This window comes from Ranitomeya imitator, chromosome 7 (genome assembly GCF_032444005.1).
Source record: "Ranitomeya imitator isolate aRanImi1 chromosome 7, aRanImi1.pri, whole genome shotgun sequence".
NCBI classification, from domain to species: domain Eukaryota; kingdom Metazoa; phylum Chordata; class Amphibia; order Anura; family Dendrobatidae; genus Ranitomeya; species Ranitomeya imitator.
The window spans coordinates 176,817,390-176,837,354 of NC_091288.1; the positions used below are offsets into that span (position 1 = coordinate 176,817,390).

Below are 19,965 nucleotides of genomic sequence, written 5' to 3' on the forward strand. Positions count from 1 at the left end.
ATACAATGTAGCATTTCAAAAGCTGAATATTATCTATAAAAAAAAAGCTTACCCAAAATTTTTCAGACTCTTCGAATTTACAGAGCCACTTCATAATGGCAGGAGATATATTAGGACCTATAAGATCACCCAAAGTGAAGTTATCTAAAGTTCTACAGAGTCCAAAAACCGAGCACGAGACCAAATACCATGTTTTGGACTGAGAGAGGTGAGGTTTTCTAGTTCTCGGAGAGCTTTTCTATAAAGCTGCCTCGATTTCAGACTTTCCAACATTCCAAGATCTTCCTTTCATTGTTCAAATCTATCTGTAACATTTCCTTCTCCGTCCATTAACCAGACGAGCTCTGCCAATCACACCCTGCAAGAGAGACAACTATTCATTGGGATGATAAACACTGTACCAGATGTAGGAAGAGCGGGCAAGGAAAAACTTTATATGACGCCCCTCACCCCCAGGGGTTTTCCATTGCACTAAACTATACATTCATGGATTTATTAACATTTTCTGATCTCATACGGAGTATAATATAAATTCAATTTTTATATGCATTTTGGACATTATTTTATCAAGTATTATAATATAATCTTATAATAAAAGTTCTTAATAGTCCTATGTATAATGGCTAAACACATCCATAATTTTTGTTTGGCCTGCTGAATGGTTTTCAAGGACACTAAGCCATTCGGTCCATTAGTACAATGATCCAAGTAAAATAATATAGACTCCACTATATAACGCTTATTAATTTCAAGATCATATTTCATAATGGCAAATACTGTAAGAGACTGGAAAAAAGTGGGCGACTTTCCCTGAAATAGTAGCATAGAGAAGACAGGCAATAATAACCCACTTCTATCTTCTTAACCCCCGTGCCATTTTTGCGCTTTCGTTCTGTGCTCCCCTTCTTCCCAGAGCCATAATTTTTTTATTTTTTGTCAAAGTGGCCATGTGAGGGCTTGTTTTTTTGCGAGATAAGTTGTACTTTTGAAAGACACCATTGGTTTTAACATATTGTGTACTGGAAAAAGGGAAAAAAAATCCAAGTGTGGTGAAATTGCAAAAAAAAGTGAAATTCCACAGTTTTTTTTTTCTTTTTTACAATGTTCACTAAATGCAAAACTGACCTGCCATTTTGACTCTCCAGGTTATTACAAGTTCATAGACACCAAACATGTCTAGGTTCTTTTTTATTTAAGTGGTGGAAAAAAAATCCAAACTTTGGTTAAAAAAAAAAAAATGGTGCCATTTTCCGAGACCTGTAGCGTCTCAATTTTTCGTGATTTGGAGTTGGGTGAGGGCTTATTTTTTGCGCACCAAGCTGACGTTTTTACTGATACCATTTTGGTGTAGATACTATCTTTTGATCATTTTATTGAGGTTACCAAAAAAATGTAATTCTAGAGTTTTAACTTTTTTTCTCATTATGCCGTTTAGTGATCAGGTTAATTCTTTTTTACATTGATAGATTGGGCGATTCTGAACGCGGCGATACCAAATATGTGTATGTTTGATTTTGATTTTATTGTTTTATTTTGAATGGTGCGAACGAGGGGTGATTTGAACTTTTATATTTTTTATTTTTATAATACTTTTAAAAACATTTTTTTTTCATGCTCTAAAGGGAACCTGTCACTAGTTTTTTTGCCTATCAGCTAAAAATATCATCTAATAGAGTATGAGCTATACATTCCCCAACTACTTGTGAAACCCCCCGACTCCCCATGAATCCCCCATAAGAACCATTTATATTTCTCCTGCACTGTATGGAAATATCCTCGGTCCGGTCCAATGGGTGTTGGTTCTGGCCCCTCTCCCCACCCCAAATCGGCGTGCTGTACGCATTCCGTTCTGTGAATAGCGGTGTTCGCGTACATTCCCGCGCGTGCGCCTTCAAATTGCCTTCTGCGCATGCGCAGTATGCTTTGCCCAACTGCGGGCAAATGCCGCTATCAGAGATTGACAGTGTCATTTAACTAGTTAACAGCAGCGAGTGGATCGTGACTCCACCCACAACTGTTAGAGGGACATGTCAGCTGTTCAAAACAGCTGACATGTGTCGGGAAAGATGTGGGTTCAGCGCCGAAACCCACATTAAAGGGAGGAAGTCCAACGTAGCATACTATTACACCCGATGTTGGAAAGGAGATAAAAGATTTTTCCACTTTTAAATAAGTGGTCTCTAAATGATAGCACTAATATAAGAAAACAATATCGGATTGTACTCCCCTTAACTGGATCCAGCGCTGGTTCTCTGCCTCTGCGTTGTAGTTTTAGTGATGATGTTTCATCGACAGTGTGCAACACCGCTACAACTAATCACTGAGTTCAGTGGCTCTGCTCTTACCAAATTTTTCATGTTGATCTGGACACAAGATGCAATAGTGGCTGAAGAGCCAAATATATATATTTTTTTCACTTCTCCATTGTGGAGATACTGTATTAGGAATCAAGGTATTTTGCAACTAATGAGTAAACCTCTGTGAAGTCCGAGTGAGTGTTATCAGATGGTTTTCACTGGGGGCGTGTACTTCTTCTCCCTGTATGATGCTGATCAATCATAATCAGGGAGCAACACTGGGGGGAAAAGAGCACACACCCACAATAGCTTAGAGCAATGTATGAGAGATAGTCCTGATCGTCTGGCCTAAACTCCTGAATGAATGAGAGTGTGCTGGAAGTAGAATACAGATGACTAACACCTTTCAGATAAGATATGAGCAGAGAAAGCCGTCATGCTACACGGATGAGCAAAACGGTAACAATGTTTTGAACTTTGACTTTCAGGCTCCATGTCTCACCATACACTACTGCTTCTAAAGTGATATAAAGAGTTACACACTTAACAAGCAATATAAAGCAACTGAAAACAGTAAATATCCCATATATATGTATGCTGGAGTATATTACACAGCTTGCTGAGGAAAGAATGGCAGACCATTCGGCAATAAAGGAATAGCAGACGAGAAAGCACACCGAACTACGAGGTCAAATCAATAACACAAATGTAGAATACAAAAAGATTGTTTATTAATGCTATGAACAAAAAAGGGAAGAGAAATTGGCAAATCGGTACTGGTCACACACAGTGTGTATCCGCCTAAAAGCCACAAACCAATATACAAAAAATGAACAACTAGACACAATAATATATAAACAAGTCTATGCAAAAGACGGAGAAAACTTGTCACAGAGAATGCACAATATAGCGGGTGTCAAAATACCTATGTGCTATATAGAAAATAATAAATAATTAAATAAATGTACACTATGTACCAAAAAGATGAATGTCCTGTGCATAAAAATTATATCCGACACCCGCCAATAAATAACATGCAGCACTGGCAAAAAGCACCTAAGATAAAGGTATAGAGCACAAAAAATAAGTACCAATCTACTGATAATATCAGGTGCACTATTGGGCAAGTTTCAATAAATATGCTGAAAGCCAAGTTTACATAGTAAAATGATAGTACCTGGAATCAGAAGGTATGTGTATGTACCATGCGTGACAGTTTGTTCAGTAAAAAAGCATATGCTTAATAGTTAAAGGCAGGCAAACACAACATGAAGAGCAGACTCACCAAAACCTTGTCAAATGACAAACGCACTCGCAGGGTGCAGCAGGCCCCGATAATAAATGCTAAAGCAGCACAGGTGCTACTGATGAGAGCAATCACCCACTCGCCCAAACATTAGAGGGGTTGGCTGCCTAGTAGCAAAAATGCACACAGGTAAGGCTTGTATAAGACACTATTCACAAAGATAACTATTCACGCAGGCATCCAATGAGGTCATAGTAACAACTGTGAAAAAGAATAATATGATAATTTAGCAAGAATTTTAAGGGCGGTGATTAAGTACGATAATGTAGCAACAATGTTAAAGTAGTTGCTTAAACATGTAGTAAATCGGGCTACAACCAATCTCAGAGTTGTCCTACACACTACCTGAAGCAGCTCGAGCGTCAGGCAGGAGCATCATGCCGCAACCCGCCGGCGCCCGGGACGCAGGCACGCATGCATACTGAACAGATTGGCAGTCAGGTGTGTATATAAGAAGATTCAAAATATTGAACAGGAGGATGTAGGTTGCGAAAAGAGTATGCAAGGCCAAAAAAATAAAAGAAAGTGATGATAAAATATGTATGTGAATAAAAATAATAATATTTTTATTCACATACATATTTTATTGTCACTTTCTTCTTTTATTTTTTTTTTTACCTTGCATACTCTTTTCGCAACCTACATCCTCCTGTTCAATATTTTGAATCTTCTTATATACATAGATGACAGCCGACCTGCTTGGTACGCATGCGTGCCTGCGTCCCGGGCGCCGGCGGGTTTCAGCGTCTTTACGTTGCCATGGTGATGGATCACATGACTGTGCTCGGTCATCACGTGTGACGTGACGCTGGTGCTCACGACGCCGGGTTCCTCCTGACGGCGCTTGCGTCATTTGACGAGCAGTCTGCCCTCATTGACCGCATCGTCCTTTTAAAACCCCCATTCATTACATGGACGCCACCCCCCCTGACGGACTTTGTTCCGAAACGTGCATCGGGGCACATGTCTGCCTACATTTACCAAGCCACTCATCGGTGTCTGTCCGTCCTTCTGTCACGGTTATTCATTCGCTGATTGGTCTCGCCAGCTGCCTGTCATGGCAGCCACGTCCAATCAGCGACGAGCACAGTCCGGAAGAAAATGGCCGCTCCTTACTCCCCGCAGTCTGTGCCTATCGCCCGCATTCTCCCCTCCGGTCATCGCTCACACAGGGTTAATGACGGCGGTAACAGACCGCGTTATGCCACGGGTAACGCACTCCGTTACAGCCGCTATTAACCCTGTGTGTCCCCAACTTTTTACTATTGACGCTGCCTATGCGGCATCAATAGTAAAAATGTAATGTTAAAATAATAAAAAATAAAAAAACCTGCTATACTCACCCTCCGTAGCAGCTCGCGCCGGCTGCCATCTTCCGTTGCAGGTTCCGGTGGCAGAAGGACCTGCCATGACGTCACGGTCATGTGACCGCGACATCATCACAGGCCCTGCATGACAAGGACCTGCCATGACGTCACTGGGCAATATACTACGTGACTGGGCAATATACTACATGACTGGGCATGTACTACGTGGCTAGGCAATATACTACGTGACTGGGCAATATACTACATGGCTGGGCATTATACTACGTCACTGGGCAATATACTACGTGGTTGGGCAATATACTACATGACTGGGCAATGTACTATGTGGCTGGGCATTATACTACGTGGCTGGGCAATATACTACGTCACTGGGCATTATACTACGTCGCTGGGCATTATACTACGTCGCTGGGCAATATACTACGTAGCTGGGCAATATACTACGTGGCTGGGCAATATACTACGTAGCTGGGCAATATACTACGTCACTGGACAATATACTACGTGGTTGGGCAATATACTACGTGGCTGGGCAATATACTAAGTGGCTGGGCAATATACTACGTCATTGGGCAATATACTACGTAGCTGGGCAATATACTACATAGCTGGGCAATATACTACGTAACTGGGCAATATACTACGTGGTGGGCCCCAACATGGGATACTCACCACACACGGGGATATGAACACACACACAAAATGCGCCACACACTACCACGTGCTTGAACACATATACCACCCTCAGCACACATTTCACCACACAAACACCAACCTCGCCACATAAAAGTCAAAACACAAAAGTCGCCGCTCAAAACTCGCCATGCGCAAAATTCACCACATGCAAAACTAGGCTCACGCAAAACTCGCCACACGTGCAAAACTCACCTCATGGAAAACTCGCCACATGCAAAACTTGCACACGCGGAAAAATTGCCACATACACAAAATTTGCAACACATGCAAAAGTTTCCTCACACAAAACTTGCACATACTCAAAACGCACCACACATAAAACTCACCACGCGCAATACTCGCAAAACTTTCTACACTAACCTGTCACATGCAACTCGCCACACAAAAAGTTGCTACACGCATGTCGCCACACAAAACTCATCTCACAAAAGTCGCTACATGCATGTAGCCACATGCAACTCAACACACACAACTTGACACATGAAACTCACCCTAAAACACACACAAGTCTGGTATTATCCTTCAAAAATAAAAATCTGATTAATAAGCAGACAAACTACAAGAGCAACAAATGTACCATATAGGAAATACGGCAGCTGTCAGTCACATGACCTGTCTATTATGTGTATGTGTGAGCTAATATATACTGCCAGGGGGAAGGCTTCCTGTTGGCTGGAGATTTATCAGGCTGCCAATTTATCTTACAAATACTGAGGTAAAAATACTGAGCAAATAACGTGTGATCGAGGTCTAATACAGGAGATGACATACAGGTATATACTATATAGAGGAGAGATGACACAGGTATATACTATATACAGGAGGAGATGACACGTATATACTATATACAGGGGAGATGACACACGTATATACTATATGCAGGAGGAGATGACACAGGTATATATATATACAGGAGGAGATGACACACAGATACATACTATATACAGGAGGAGATGACACACAGGTACATACTATATACAGGAGGAGATGACACACAGGTATAGACTATATACAGGAGGAGATGACACACGTATATGCTATATACAGGAGGAGATGACACACAGGTATATACTATATACAGGAGGAGATGACACACACATATACACTATATACAGGAGGAGATGACATACAGATACATATTATATACAGGAGGAGATGACACACAGATATATGCTATATACAGGAGCAGATGACACACAGGTATATACTATATACAGGAGGAGATGACATGTATATACTATATACAGGAGGAGATGACATACAGGTACATACTATATACAGGAGGAGATGACACATGTATATACTATATACAGGAGCAGATGACACACAGGTATATACTATATACAGGAGGAGATGACTAAGGGTATGTGTCCACGTTCAGGATTGCATCAGGATTTGGTCAGGATTTTTCATCAGTATTTGTAAGCCAAAACCAGGAGTGGGTGATAAATGCAAAAGTGGAGCATATGTTTCTATTATACTTTTCCTCTAATTGTTCCACTCCTGGTTTTGGCTTACAAATACTGATGAAAAATCCTGACCAAATCCTGATGCAATCCTGAACGTGGACACATACCCTTACAGATATATACTATATACAGGAGATGACACATGTATATACTATATACAGGAGGAGATGACATACAGGTATATACTATATACAGGAGATGACATACAGGTATATACTATATATAGGAGGAGATGACATGCAGGTATATAGTATATACAGAAGTGATGACATACAGGTATATACTATATACAGGAGGAGATGACACATAGGTATATACAATATACAGGAGGAGATGACATACAGCAGGTATATACTATTTACAGGGGAGATGACATACAGGTATATACTATATACAGGAGATGACATACAGGTGTATACTATACATAAGGGAGATGACAAACATGTATATACTGAGGGGAAAATGAGAGGTGTGAGGTGAAAATGAAAAGGTGTGAGTGCAAAATGAGAGGAGTGAGGAAAAATAGTGGAGTGATCGGAAAATGACAGATGTGAGGTCGAAATGACAAGTGTTAGGGGGGAATGAGAGGAGTGAGGAGGAAAATAAGAGGAGTGAGGGGGAAAATGAGAGGTGTAAGGGAGAAAATGAGAGATGTGATTGGGAAAATGAGAGGCATGATGGGAAAATAAGAGAAGTGAGGTGCTATAACTAACCACAGATATTTACTATGCCCAGGCAACGCCGGGCTCTTCAGCTAGTATATAGATTTTATATAATATATATATATATATATATATATATATACACACATACACACACACATTATATACACTATATATACACTATATAAAAATACACACACACACATATATATATATATATATACACACATATACACACACACACATTAATTCCACAGCGCTTTACAGACACTATTAGCACTGTCACAATCTGGATTAATTATGTAATACATATTGCAATTACGTTTTTTTTAGACCAGGAGATAAACTTCCACACCACGTTTACTCCCATGTACACCCAACCTACTCCCTTTTGGATGGATTTAAGATGACCCATTTTTAACATGTAGATTAAACGTGTCCATCAAACAGACTGAAAAAAAACATGTCAACAGCCCTTCTATATATCTAAAAGTACAAAGTACAACAAAAAAACCCCAAAGGGTATGGTGACACGTATGCCAAAGGGTCCATACACCGGCGACATGAAGGCACATCGCCACATTTGGCGCACGCGGTGAGATGTGACTGACGCATTTCGCTTTTGTGCATGGAAAGTTTTGCACATGTGATAATAAGTAATAACTGGTCCATTGTGAGACATTACGTCTCACTGCCAAGACTTTTCCTCATAAAATAAATGCTCTACATCTACAGCAGTTGTGGTTGTGGCAGCACCAGAGGTGGACGATCTCCTGGCTGACATTATACTAGTGACACATCAGGAACACGTATAATAAGGATATACATACTGTCCGGAGCGCGGCGTGACCGGATCCCCACAGCTATCATTACACTACTACACAAGTCATACAGCTGCTCACTAGGAGGGAGAAGAGGGAAATGTGAGAGCTGGGAGGTGACAGCTCAGCATGACAGGAGGGTGGAGCTGCCATATTGTTCCCATATACAGGAGGGAGGGAGATATGGCAGATGGCAATATACAGCCACAGATACTGCCCTGTACAAGGGTTGCCTCAGTACGGTATATAGGAGAGGCAGTATATAAATATATGGTATAGAGAAGGGATAATACATGTACAGTACGGTATAGGGTCAGGATAGTATATATATATATATATAAATATATGGTATAGAGAAGGGATAATACATGTACAGTACGGTATAGGGTCGGGATAGTATATATAGTATAGAAAAGGGATAATGCATGTACAGTACGGTATAGGGTCAGGATAGTATATATATATATATATATACACTATGTATATATATGGTATAGAGAAGGGATAATACATGTACAGTACGGTATAGGGTCAGGATAGTATATATATATATATATATATACTATGTATATATGGTATAGAGAAGGGATAATACATGTACAGTATGGTATAGGGTAGAGATAGTATATATATATGGTATAGAGAAGGGATAATGCATGTACAGTACGGTATATAGGAGAGACCGTATATATGGTATAAAAAAGGGATAATACATGCACAGTACGGTATAGGGTCAGGATAGTGTATATATATATATATATATATATATATATATATATATATATATAGTATAGAGAAGGGATAATACATGTACAGTACGGTATATAGGAGAGACAGTATATATACACGGTATAGAGAAGGGATAATACAGTACGGTATAGGGTTGGGATAGTATATATATATATATATATATATATATATATATATATATATATATTATAGAGAAGGGATAATACATGTACAGTACGGTATAGGGTTGGGATAGCATATATATATATATATATATATATATATATATATATATATATATGTGTGTGTGTGTGTGAAAAAATTGGAACAGCATCAAATTACTACCTTACAAGGCATGCAGAGCTCTCCCGACCAGCAATCCAATGGTCAAAAAGTAATAAACTCAAAAAAAGGAAAAGCAGCACAAAAGAATTGAAAAAAAAGCTTGACAAAGGATAACACATCCGAAACGTTGCCACGCCGTTCAGGCATTAAAGTCCACTTTTTTTCAATTATTTTGTGCTGCTTTTCCTTTTTTTGAGTATATATATATATATATATATATATATATATATATATATATATATATATATATAGGATAATACATGTACAGTACGGTATAGGGTGGGGATAGTAGATATATATATATATATATATATATATATATATATGGTATAGAGAAGGGATAATACATGTACAGTATGGTATATAGGAGAGACAGTATACATACGGTATAAAAAAGGGATAATATGTACAGTACGGTATAGGGTCGGGATAATATATATATATATATATATATATATACAGTTAGGTCCATATATATTTGGACAGAGACAACATTTTTCTAACTTTGGTTATAGACATTACCACTATGAATTTTAAACAAAACAATTCAGATGCAGTTGAAGTTCAGACTTTCAGCTTTCATTTGAGGGTATCCACATTAAAATTGGATGAAGGGTTTAGGAGTTTCAGCTCCTTAACATGTGCCACCCTGTTTTTAAAGGGACCAAAAGTAATTGGACAGATTCAATAATTATAAATAAAATGTTCATTTCTAGTACTTGGTTGAAAACCCTTTGTTGGCAATGACTGCCTGAAGTCTTGAACTCATGGACATCACCAGACGCTGTGTTTCCTCCTTTTTGATGCTCTGCCAGGCCTTCACTGCGGTGGTTTTCAGTTGCTGTTTGTTTGTGGGCCTTTCTGTCTGAAGTTTAGTCTTTAGCAAGTGAAATGCATGCTTAATTGGGTTGAGATCAGGTGACTGACTTGGCCATTCCAGAATATTCCACTTCTTTGCTTTAATAAACTCCTGGGTTGCTTTAAAACGACGACCAATCAGTTTGGCTGCATTTGGCTGGATGTGAGCACACAGAATGGCAGCTCTGAATACCTCAGAATTCATTCGGCTGCTTCTGTCCTGTGTCACATCATCAATAAACACTAGTGACCCAGTGCCACTGGCAGCCATGCATGCCCGCGCCATCACACTGCCTCTACCGTGTTTTACAGATGGTGTTGTTATGCTTTGGATCATGAGCTGTACCACGCCTTCGCCATACTTCTCTCTTTCCATCATTCTGGTAGAGGTTGATCTTGGTTTCATCTGTCCAAAGAATGTTCTTCCAGAACTGTGCTGGCTTTTTTAGATGTTTTTTAGCACAGTCCAGTCTAGCCTTTTTATTCTTGATGCTTATGAGTGGCTGCACCGTGCAGTGAACCCTCTGTATTTACTTTCATGCAGTCTTCTTTTTATGGTAGATTTGGATATTGATACGCCGACCTCCTGGAGAGTGTTGGTCACTTGGTTGGCTGTTGTGAAGGGGTTTCTCTTCACCATGGAGATTATTCTGCGATCATCCACCACTGTTGTCTTCCGTGGGCGCCCAGGGCTTTTTGCATTGATGAGTTCACCAGTGCTTTCTTTCTTTCTCAGGATGGACCAAACTGTAGATTTTGCCACTCCTAATATTGTAGCAATTTCTCGGATGGTTTTTTTTCTATTTTCGCAGCTTAAGGATGGCTTGTTTCACCTGCATGGAGAGCTCCTTTGACCGTATGTTTACTTCACAGTAAAACCTTCCAAATGCAAGCACCACACCTCAAATCAACTCCAGGCCTTTTATCTGCTTAATTGAGAATGACATAACGAAGGGATTGCCCACACCTTTCCATGAAATAGCCTTGGAGTCAATTGTCCAATTACTTTTGGTCCCTTTAAAAACAGGATGGCGCATGTGAAGGAGCTGAAACTCCTAAACCCTTCATCCAATTTTAATATGGATACCCTCAAATGAAAGCTGAAAGTCTGAATTTCAACTGCTTCTGAATTGTTTTGTTTAAAATTAATTGGTGGTAATGTCTATAACCAAAATTAGAAAAATGTTGTCTCTGTCCAAATATGTATGGACCTGTGTAAATATATATATATATATATATATATATATATAGATAGATAGAGAAGGGATAATACATTTACAGTACGGTATAGTGTCGGGATAGTATATATATGGTATAGAGAAGGGATAATACATGTACAGTACGGTATAGAGTAGGGATAGTATATATACAGTAGAGGAAAATGCATGTACAGTATAGAGGGATTATACACGTACAGAGGAGTTATTATACACTTACAGTAGAGTATACAGGGATTATACACGTACAGTACAGATGAGGAATTACACGTAGCATATAGAGGGATTATACACGTACAGTATAGAGGAGGGATTATACATACAGCATAGAGGAATTATATACGTACAGTACAGAGGACCTTGGAACCAGGACCCTCGTACCTGGAACCAAGGCCTCATCACACCCATCCACAAGAGTGGGGACAGGTATGACCCAGCCAACTACAGAGGCATATGCGTCAGCAGCAACCTGGGAAAACTGTTCAACAGTATCCTGAACAAGAGGATCCTCACCTTCCTCACCGAGCACAACGTCCTCAACAAGAGCCAAGCAGGGTTCATGCCGAACCACCGCACCACTGACCACATCTATACTCTGCACAGCCTCATTCAGAGACACATCTACAATACAAAGAATGGGAAGATATACGCCTGCTTTGTGGACTTTAAAAAGGCCTTTGATTCAGTGTGGCACCCGGGCTTATTCCTGAAACTGCTAGAGAGTGGAATAGGAGGAAAGACCTACGATGTCATCAAAAGCTCCTACACCGAGAACCGCTGCAGCGTGAGTGTGAGCGGCAAAAGAACGGCTTTTTTCCAGCAGAGCCGCGGAGTAAGACAAGGCTGCAGCCTAAGCCCAACGCTCTTCAACATCTACATCAACGAGCTGGCTACCGCCCTGGAATCCTCCTCAGCACCAGGTCTCACCCTCCACGACGCCCAGGTGAAATTCCTGCTGTATGCAGATGACCTGCTGCTGCTGTCACCAACCGAGAAAGGCCTCCAGGACAACCTGAAAATCCTAGAGAAATTCAGCTCCACCTGGGCCCTACCGGTCAACCTAAAGAAAACCAACACCATGGTGTTCCAGAGGAGAAAGAGAAGATCAGACCAACACCCATCATTTATCCTCAACAACTGCGACCTCACAGGAACGGACAAATATACCTACCTGGGCCTAGAGATTCACCGGTCAGGGAACTTCAAACAAGCCATAGAGACCCTGAAAGACAAGGCCTGCAAAACCTTCTATGCCATCCGAAGGACACTCTACCATCTGAAGCCACCAGTGAGGGTCTGGCTAAAAAAATCTTCGACTCCATCATCGCCCCAATCCTCCTGTATGGCAGCGAAGTCTGGGGTCCTCACACCTACCCAGACTGGTCAAAGTGGGACTCCAGTCCAACAGAAATATTCCACCTGGAATTCTGCAAGCACCTTCTCCAGGTCCATCGGAGCACCTCCAACAGTGCTTGTCGGGCCGAGCTGGGCAGATTCCCTCTACACCTAACAGTTCTAAAGAGGGCGCTGTCATTCCGGGCTCACCTGCATAGGAGCAATCCAAGCTCCCATCACCATAAAGCCCTGATACATGAAGGTGAAACAGAAAAACCAGAACCCCCGGAACAGCCCAGCCAAACCCAACCGGAGCAGAACACCAATCACAACAACCTGACAAAAGCCGGAATTAGGAAGATGGCAGATGAAGGCCAGGAGAGGTATGTCAGTGACTGGAAGAATGATATCATCAGCTCACAGAAACTGACCATGTACCGGAGCCTACAGAGAGACTACAGACTGGCCCCATATCTGGAGAAACTCCCGGACCCCAGAGACCGCCAGATCCTGAGCCGATATAGACTCAGCGCCCACAGTCTGGCCATCGAATGTGGCCGACACAGGCAGAGCTACAAGCCCAGGGAGGAAAGACTGTGCCAACACTGTGATCAGGAGGCCATAGAGGACGAAACCCACTTCCTGCTACACTGCTCCAAATACTCAGCAGTGAGGGACACTCACTTCAGGAGACTCTCACATCTCTTCCCAGACTTCATCACCATGAAGGAGGAAGAGAAAACATATATCTTGCTGGGAGAAGAAGAGAGAGCAGTGGAGATAGCAGCGCGGTATGTGAGCGAATGTCATAGACTGCGAGAAAGAGAACTATGATGCCATGGACTATAGCCCCCAACCTGGACCTGCCCCATCCACCTCCCCTATGCCATGGACTATAGCCCCCACAATGGATCTGCCCCATCCACCTCCCCTATGCCATGGACTATAGCCCCCAACCTGGATCTGCCCCATCCACCTCCCCTATGCCATGGACTATAGCCCCCACAATGGATCTGCCCCCATCCACCTCCCCTATGCCATGGACTATAGCCCCCAACCTGAACCTGCCCCATCCACCTCCCCTATGCCATGGACTATAGCCCCCAACCTGGATCTGCCCCATCCACCTCCCCTATGCCATGGACTATAGCCCCCAACCTGGATCTGCCCCATCCACCTCCCCCCACAGCTCCTACCCAACATCCCCTCAGTCCCTATCCCTATTGCCTCTATACACTTGCTTTGGCAAAACTGATGTGTATTTGGTCCTGCCAATAAAGCTTCTTTGAATCTTGAATCAGAGGGGGATTATACACGTACAGTATAGAGGGATTATACACGTACAGTACAGAGGGGGAATTATACACGTACAGAATAGAGGGATTACACTCGTACAGTACAGAGGGGGGATTATACACGTACAGTACAGAGGGGGGGATTATACACGTACAGTATAGAGGAATTGTACATGTACAGTACAGAGGGGGATTATACACGTACAGTATAGAGGGATTATACATGTACAGTATAGAGGAATTATACACGTACAGTACAGAGGGGGATTATACACGTACAGTACAGAGGGGGATTATACACGTACAGTACAGAGGGGGATTATACACGTACAGTATAGAGGGATTATACACGTACAGTACAGAGGGGGATTATATGTGTACAGTATAGAGGAATTATACACGTACAGTACAGAGGGGGATTATACACGTACAGTATAGAGGGATTATACACGCACAGTACAGAGGGGGGATTATACACATACAGTACAGGGGGATTATACACGTACAGTATAGAGGAATTATACACGTACAGTACAGAGGAATTATACACGTACAGTACATAGGAGGGATTATACACATACAGTATAGAGGAATTATACACGTACAGTATAGAGGAATTATACACGTACAGTACAGAGGAGGGATTATACACATACAGTATAGAGGGATTATACATGTACAGTACAGAGGGGGGATTATACATGTACAGTAGAGAGGGATTATACACGTACAGCACAGAGGGGATTATACACGTACAGTATAAAGGGATTATACACGTACAGTACAGAGGGGGGATTATACACATACAGTATAGAGGAATTATACAGGTACAGTATAGAGGAATTATACACGTACAGTACAGAGGAGGGATTATACACATACAGTATAGAGGAATTATACACGTACAGTACAGAGGAGGGATTATACACATACAGTATAGAGGAATTATACACGTACAGTACAGAGGGGGATTATACACGTACAGTACAGAGGGGGATTATACACGTACAGTACAGAGGGGGATTATACACGTACAGTATAGAGGGATTATACACGTACAGTACAGAGGGGGGATTATATGTGTATAGTATAGAGGAATTATACACGTACAGTACAGAGGGGGATTATACACGTACAGTATAGAGGGATTATACACGCACAGTACAGAGGGGGGATTATACACATACAGTACAGGGGGATTATACACGTACAGTATAGAGGAATTATACACGTACAGTACAGAGGAATTATACACGTACAGTACAGAGGAGGGATTATACACATACAGTATAGAGGAATTATACACGTACAGTATAGAGGAATTATACACGTACAGTACAGAGGAGGGATTATACACATACAGTATAGAGGGATTATACATGTACAGTACAGAGGGGGGATTATACATGTACAGTAGAGAGGGATTATACACGTACAGCACAGAGGGGATTATACACGTACAGTATAAAGGGATTATACACATACAGTATAGAGGAATTATACACGTACAGTATAGAGGAATTATACACGTACAGTACAGAGGAGGGATTATACACATACAGTATAGAGGAATTATACACGTACAGTACAGAGGAGGGATTATACACATACAGTATAGAGGGATTATACACGTACAGTACAGAGGAGGGATTCAAGTACAGTAAAGTATAGAGGGATTATACACGTACAGTATAGAGGGATTATACACATTGTAGTGCAGCGGGGTTGGTGCAGTGTGACAGACAGGCAGGGACCACAGGAAAGTTCACAGCAAACATGTTTAATTTGTCCAAACTTACGCAGTGTACAGCACACGATATCCTCCAGATCACAGCCGGGAAACAAGACAGTTCATAAATGTGTCTGTTGCTGAGGGCAACTGAACCACCGTATCACGCTGCGGGTTGCCTGTGTAAGAAGAAGGACCGTGTTGCGGGTACCTTTTTTGTGCTGGGTCCGGACCTGTCGGGGCTGTCTCCTCTGTTGTCCGGGGAAAAGCTTAAGAGACCGGACCAATCATTGCAGGCGGAAACAGGGGGTGTGGCTAAGTGCTTACAGACTCAGCGCGCTTGGAAATGGGCAGACTTGATGGGAAGAGACAGCGCGCAGCAGGGGGACGTGGGTGCTCCAGCTCTCGAGCATCAGTATAGCGCAGGCCTGCACTCGAGCTTCCCCGCCACCGCTGACAGACTGTGAGGAGGGACGTGCAGTGTACCCGTTGATCACCATTGAACATTCCGGGCTAGTGAGTATTGCCAGAGAGACCGGGTGCAGGACTGTTATCTGCACCCTGTTTCACCACTGTATGTCTGCCTGGCCACGTCGGGCTCAGACAGAACCGTGGCCTACGCTCCTCCGGCCACATCAGTATATGGACTAGGGGCTCAGTGGAAGGTGGCGGAGACCAACCGCTGCCGCCAGAAGACGGATCATCGTTACCTACAGGACCATATCGGACAAGCATCGCGTCAGCCACTGTTGGCGCCATCACCTGCTCCGGGACTACCACGTCTTGATAAACGTCTGAGAGGATAAGTTAACCCCCCAAGAACTGTTAATACCTTTTTCACTGTTCTTTAACCCCTGCATATTATCTATATTTTGAACTGCCTACTCAACTCCCTAGTTAACCTTTAACCTCCCTGTGTGGAATATCTCAGTGTTAATTAAAATTGTTAACCCTTGCTCTGTCTCCTGTCCGCCAATGCATTCCGCAACCTGCTCACACCAGGATTTCGCTCTGCTGGTTCTGTGCTACCTCACACAGATGAAGCTTCTGCAGAGCCGACTGCTCCACAGATTGCTAACTGCAAAGTGGCACCTCCAAAACCCTTCCTGCAGGGCTTTTCTACACTGGAATCTGTGGCCTTGGGCCACTTGTAAGATCCAGCCTGGAGGAAACGGACCGGCCCCACTACCTTCCTGCAGTCCGTTACAAAAATAAAAGCCCATACCGGTTTTCCTGAACAATTCCTTGGCCACATAACGTAACCAGGTTCATGCTTACTTTTATTCTGCCTTGTGACGCACAGGCGTCCTGCTGTGACCACCAGGCACTCCACCGGATCTAATACGTTTCTGGGGGGACACATAGCGACCCTCGCAAATAACAGTCCCTGCCTCACAACATACAGTAGAGAGGAGAGATTATACACGTACAGTACAGAGGTATTATACACATACGGAGGTATTATATACGTACAGTACAGAGGAGAGATTATATACATACAGTACAGAGGTATTATATACGTACAGTACAGAGGTATTATATACGTACAGTACAGAGGAGAGATTATACACATACAGTACAGAGGGGGATTATACACGTACAGTACAGAGGGGGATTATACACGTACAGTACAGAGGAGAGATTATACATGTACAGTACAGAGGTATTATACACATACAGAGGTATTATATACATACACATACAGAGGTATTATATACGTACAGTACAGAGGGGGATTATACACGTACGGTACAGAGGTATTATACACATAAGGAGGTATTATATACGTACAGTACAGAGGGGGATTATACACACAGTACAGAGGAGAGATTATACACGTACAGTGGAGGTATTATACACAGAGGTATTATACGTACAGTACAGAGGGGGATTATACACATACAGAGGTATTATATACGTACAGTACAGAGGGGGATTATACACATACAGTACAGAGGAGAGATTATACACGTACAGTAGAGGTATTATACACAGAGGTATTATATACGTACAGTACAGAGGTATTATACAGAGGTATTATATACGTACAGTACAGAGGGGGATTATACACATAGAGTACAGAGGTATTATATACGTACAGTACAGAGGTATTATACACATACAGAGGTATTATATACGTACAGTACAGAGGGGGATTATACAAATACAGTACAGAGATATTATATACATACAGAGGTATTATATGTACAGTACAGAGGGGGATTATACACATACAGTACAGAGGTATTATATACGTACAGTACAGAGGTATTATACACATACAGAGGTATTATATATGTACAGTAGAGGTATTATACACATACAGAGGTATTATATACGTACAGTACAGAGGTATTATACACAGAGGTATTATATACGTACAGTACAGAGGGGGATTATACAAATACAGTACAGAGATATTATATACATACAGAGGTATATGTACAGTACAGAGGGGGATTATACACATACAGTACAGAGGTATTATATACGTACAGTACAGAGGTATTATACACATACAGAGGTATTATATACGTACAGTAGAGGTATTATACACATACAGAGGTATTATATACGTACAGTAGAGGTATTATACACATACAGAGGTATTATATACGTACAGTACAGAGGTATTATACACAGAGGTATTATATACGTACAGTACAGAGGGGGATTATACACACAGTACAGAGGAGAGATTATACACGTACAGTGGAGGTATTATACACAGAGGTATTATATACGTACAGTACAGAGGTATTATACACATACAGAGGTATTATATACGTACAGTACAGAGGTATTATACACATACAGGTATTATATACGTACAGTAGAGGGGATTATACACATACAGTGGGGGATTATACACATACAGTACAGAGGTATTATATACATACAGTACAGAGGTATTATATACGTACAGTACAGAGGGGGATTATACACGTACAGTACAGAGGTATTATACACAGAGAGGTATTATATATGTACAGTACAGAGGGGGATTATACACATACAGTACAGAGGTATTATATACGTACAGTACAGAGGAAAGATTATACACGTACAGTAGAGGTATTATACACATACAGAAGTATTATATACGTACAGTACAGAGGAGAGATTATACACGTACAGTACAGAGGTATTATATACATACAGTACAGAGGTATTATACACAGAGGTATTATATACGTACAGTACAGAGGGGGATTATATACGTACAGTAGGGGATTATACACATACAGTACAGAGGTATTATATACGTACAGTAGGGGATTATACACATACAGTACAGAGGTATTATATACGTACAGTACAGAGGAGAAATTATACACAGTACAGAGGTATATGTACAGTACAGAGGGGGATTATACACGTACAGTAGAGGTATTATATACGTACAGTACAGAGGGGGATTATACATGTACAATTCAGAGTTATTATACATGTACAGTAAAGTATAGCGGGATTATACCCATACAGTACAGGGATTATACATGTACAGTACAGAGGAGGGATTATACATATACAGTAGAGGTGTTATACACAGTACAGAGGGATTATACACGTACAGTGGAGAGATTATACACATACGGTACAGAGGGACTATACACAAAGTACAGAGGGAAAGCAACCACAGCCAATATAGAAAAGTCAAAGAAGATCTCCCAAGCAGGAATAAGATTAAAATGCCTTTATTATATATACTTGGCAAATATTAAAATAGAAAATACAGATAAAAAACACGTGTGTGCACAATGGGAAAATATTTTTTATATAATAAAATCAATATCAACAATGGTACAGGCTGACCCCTTAAAAAAAAAAAAAAAAATTATATTATATTTGAATAACAGGTTCAAACATCACCCCAA

At 41.4% G+C, this 19,965-nt stretch overlaps 1 protein-coding gene across 1 annotated transcript in view; it reads right to left on the reverse strand.

Annotated features, from left to right (window-relative positions):
* Positions 1-8,643, reverse strand: part of LOC138645062 (multidrug resistance-associated protein 1-like) — a 109,897-nt gene extending 101,254 nt beyond the window's left edge. Inside the window, exons 1-2 of the mRNA XM_069734090.1 lie at positions 8,589-8,643; positions 53-358 (exon numbers count right to left, since the gene is read on the reverse strand). Coding sequence (XP_069590191.1) covers positions 53-94 — 42 coding nt within the window. The 5' untranslated portion in view covers positions 95-358; positions 8,589-8,643. The remainder of the gene's footprint in view (positions 1-52; positions 359-8,588) is intronic.
* Between the last annotated feature and the right edge of the window lie 11,322 nt (positions 8,644-19,965).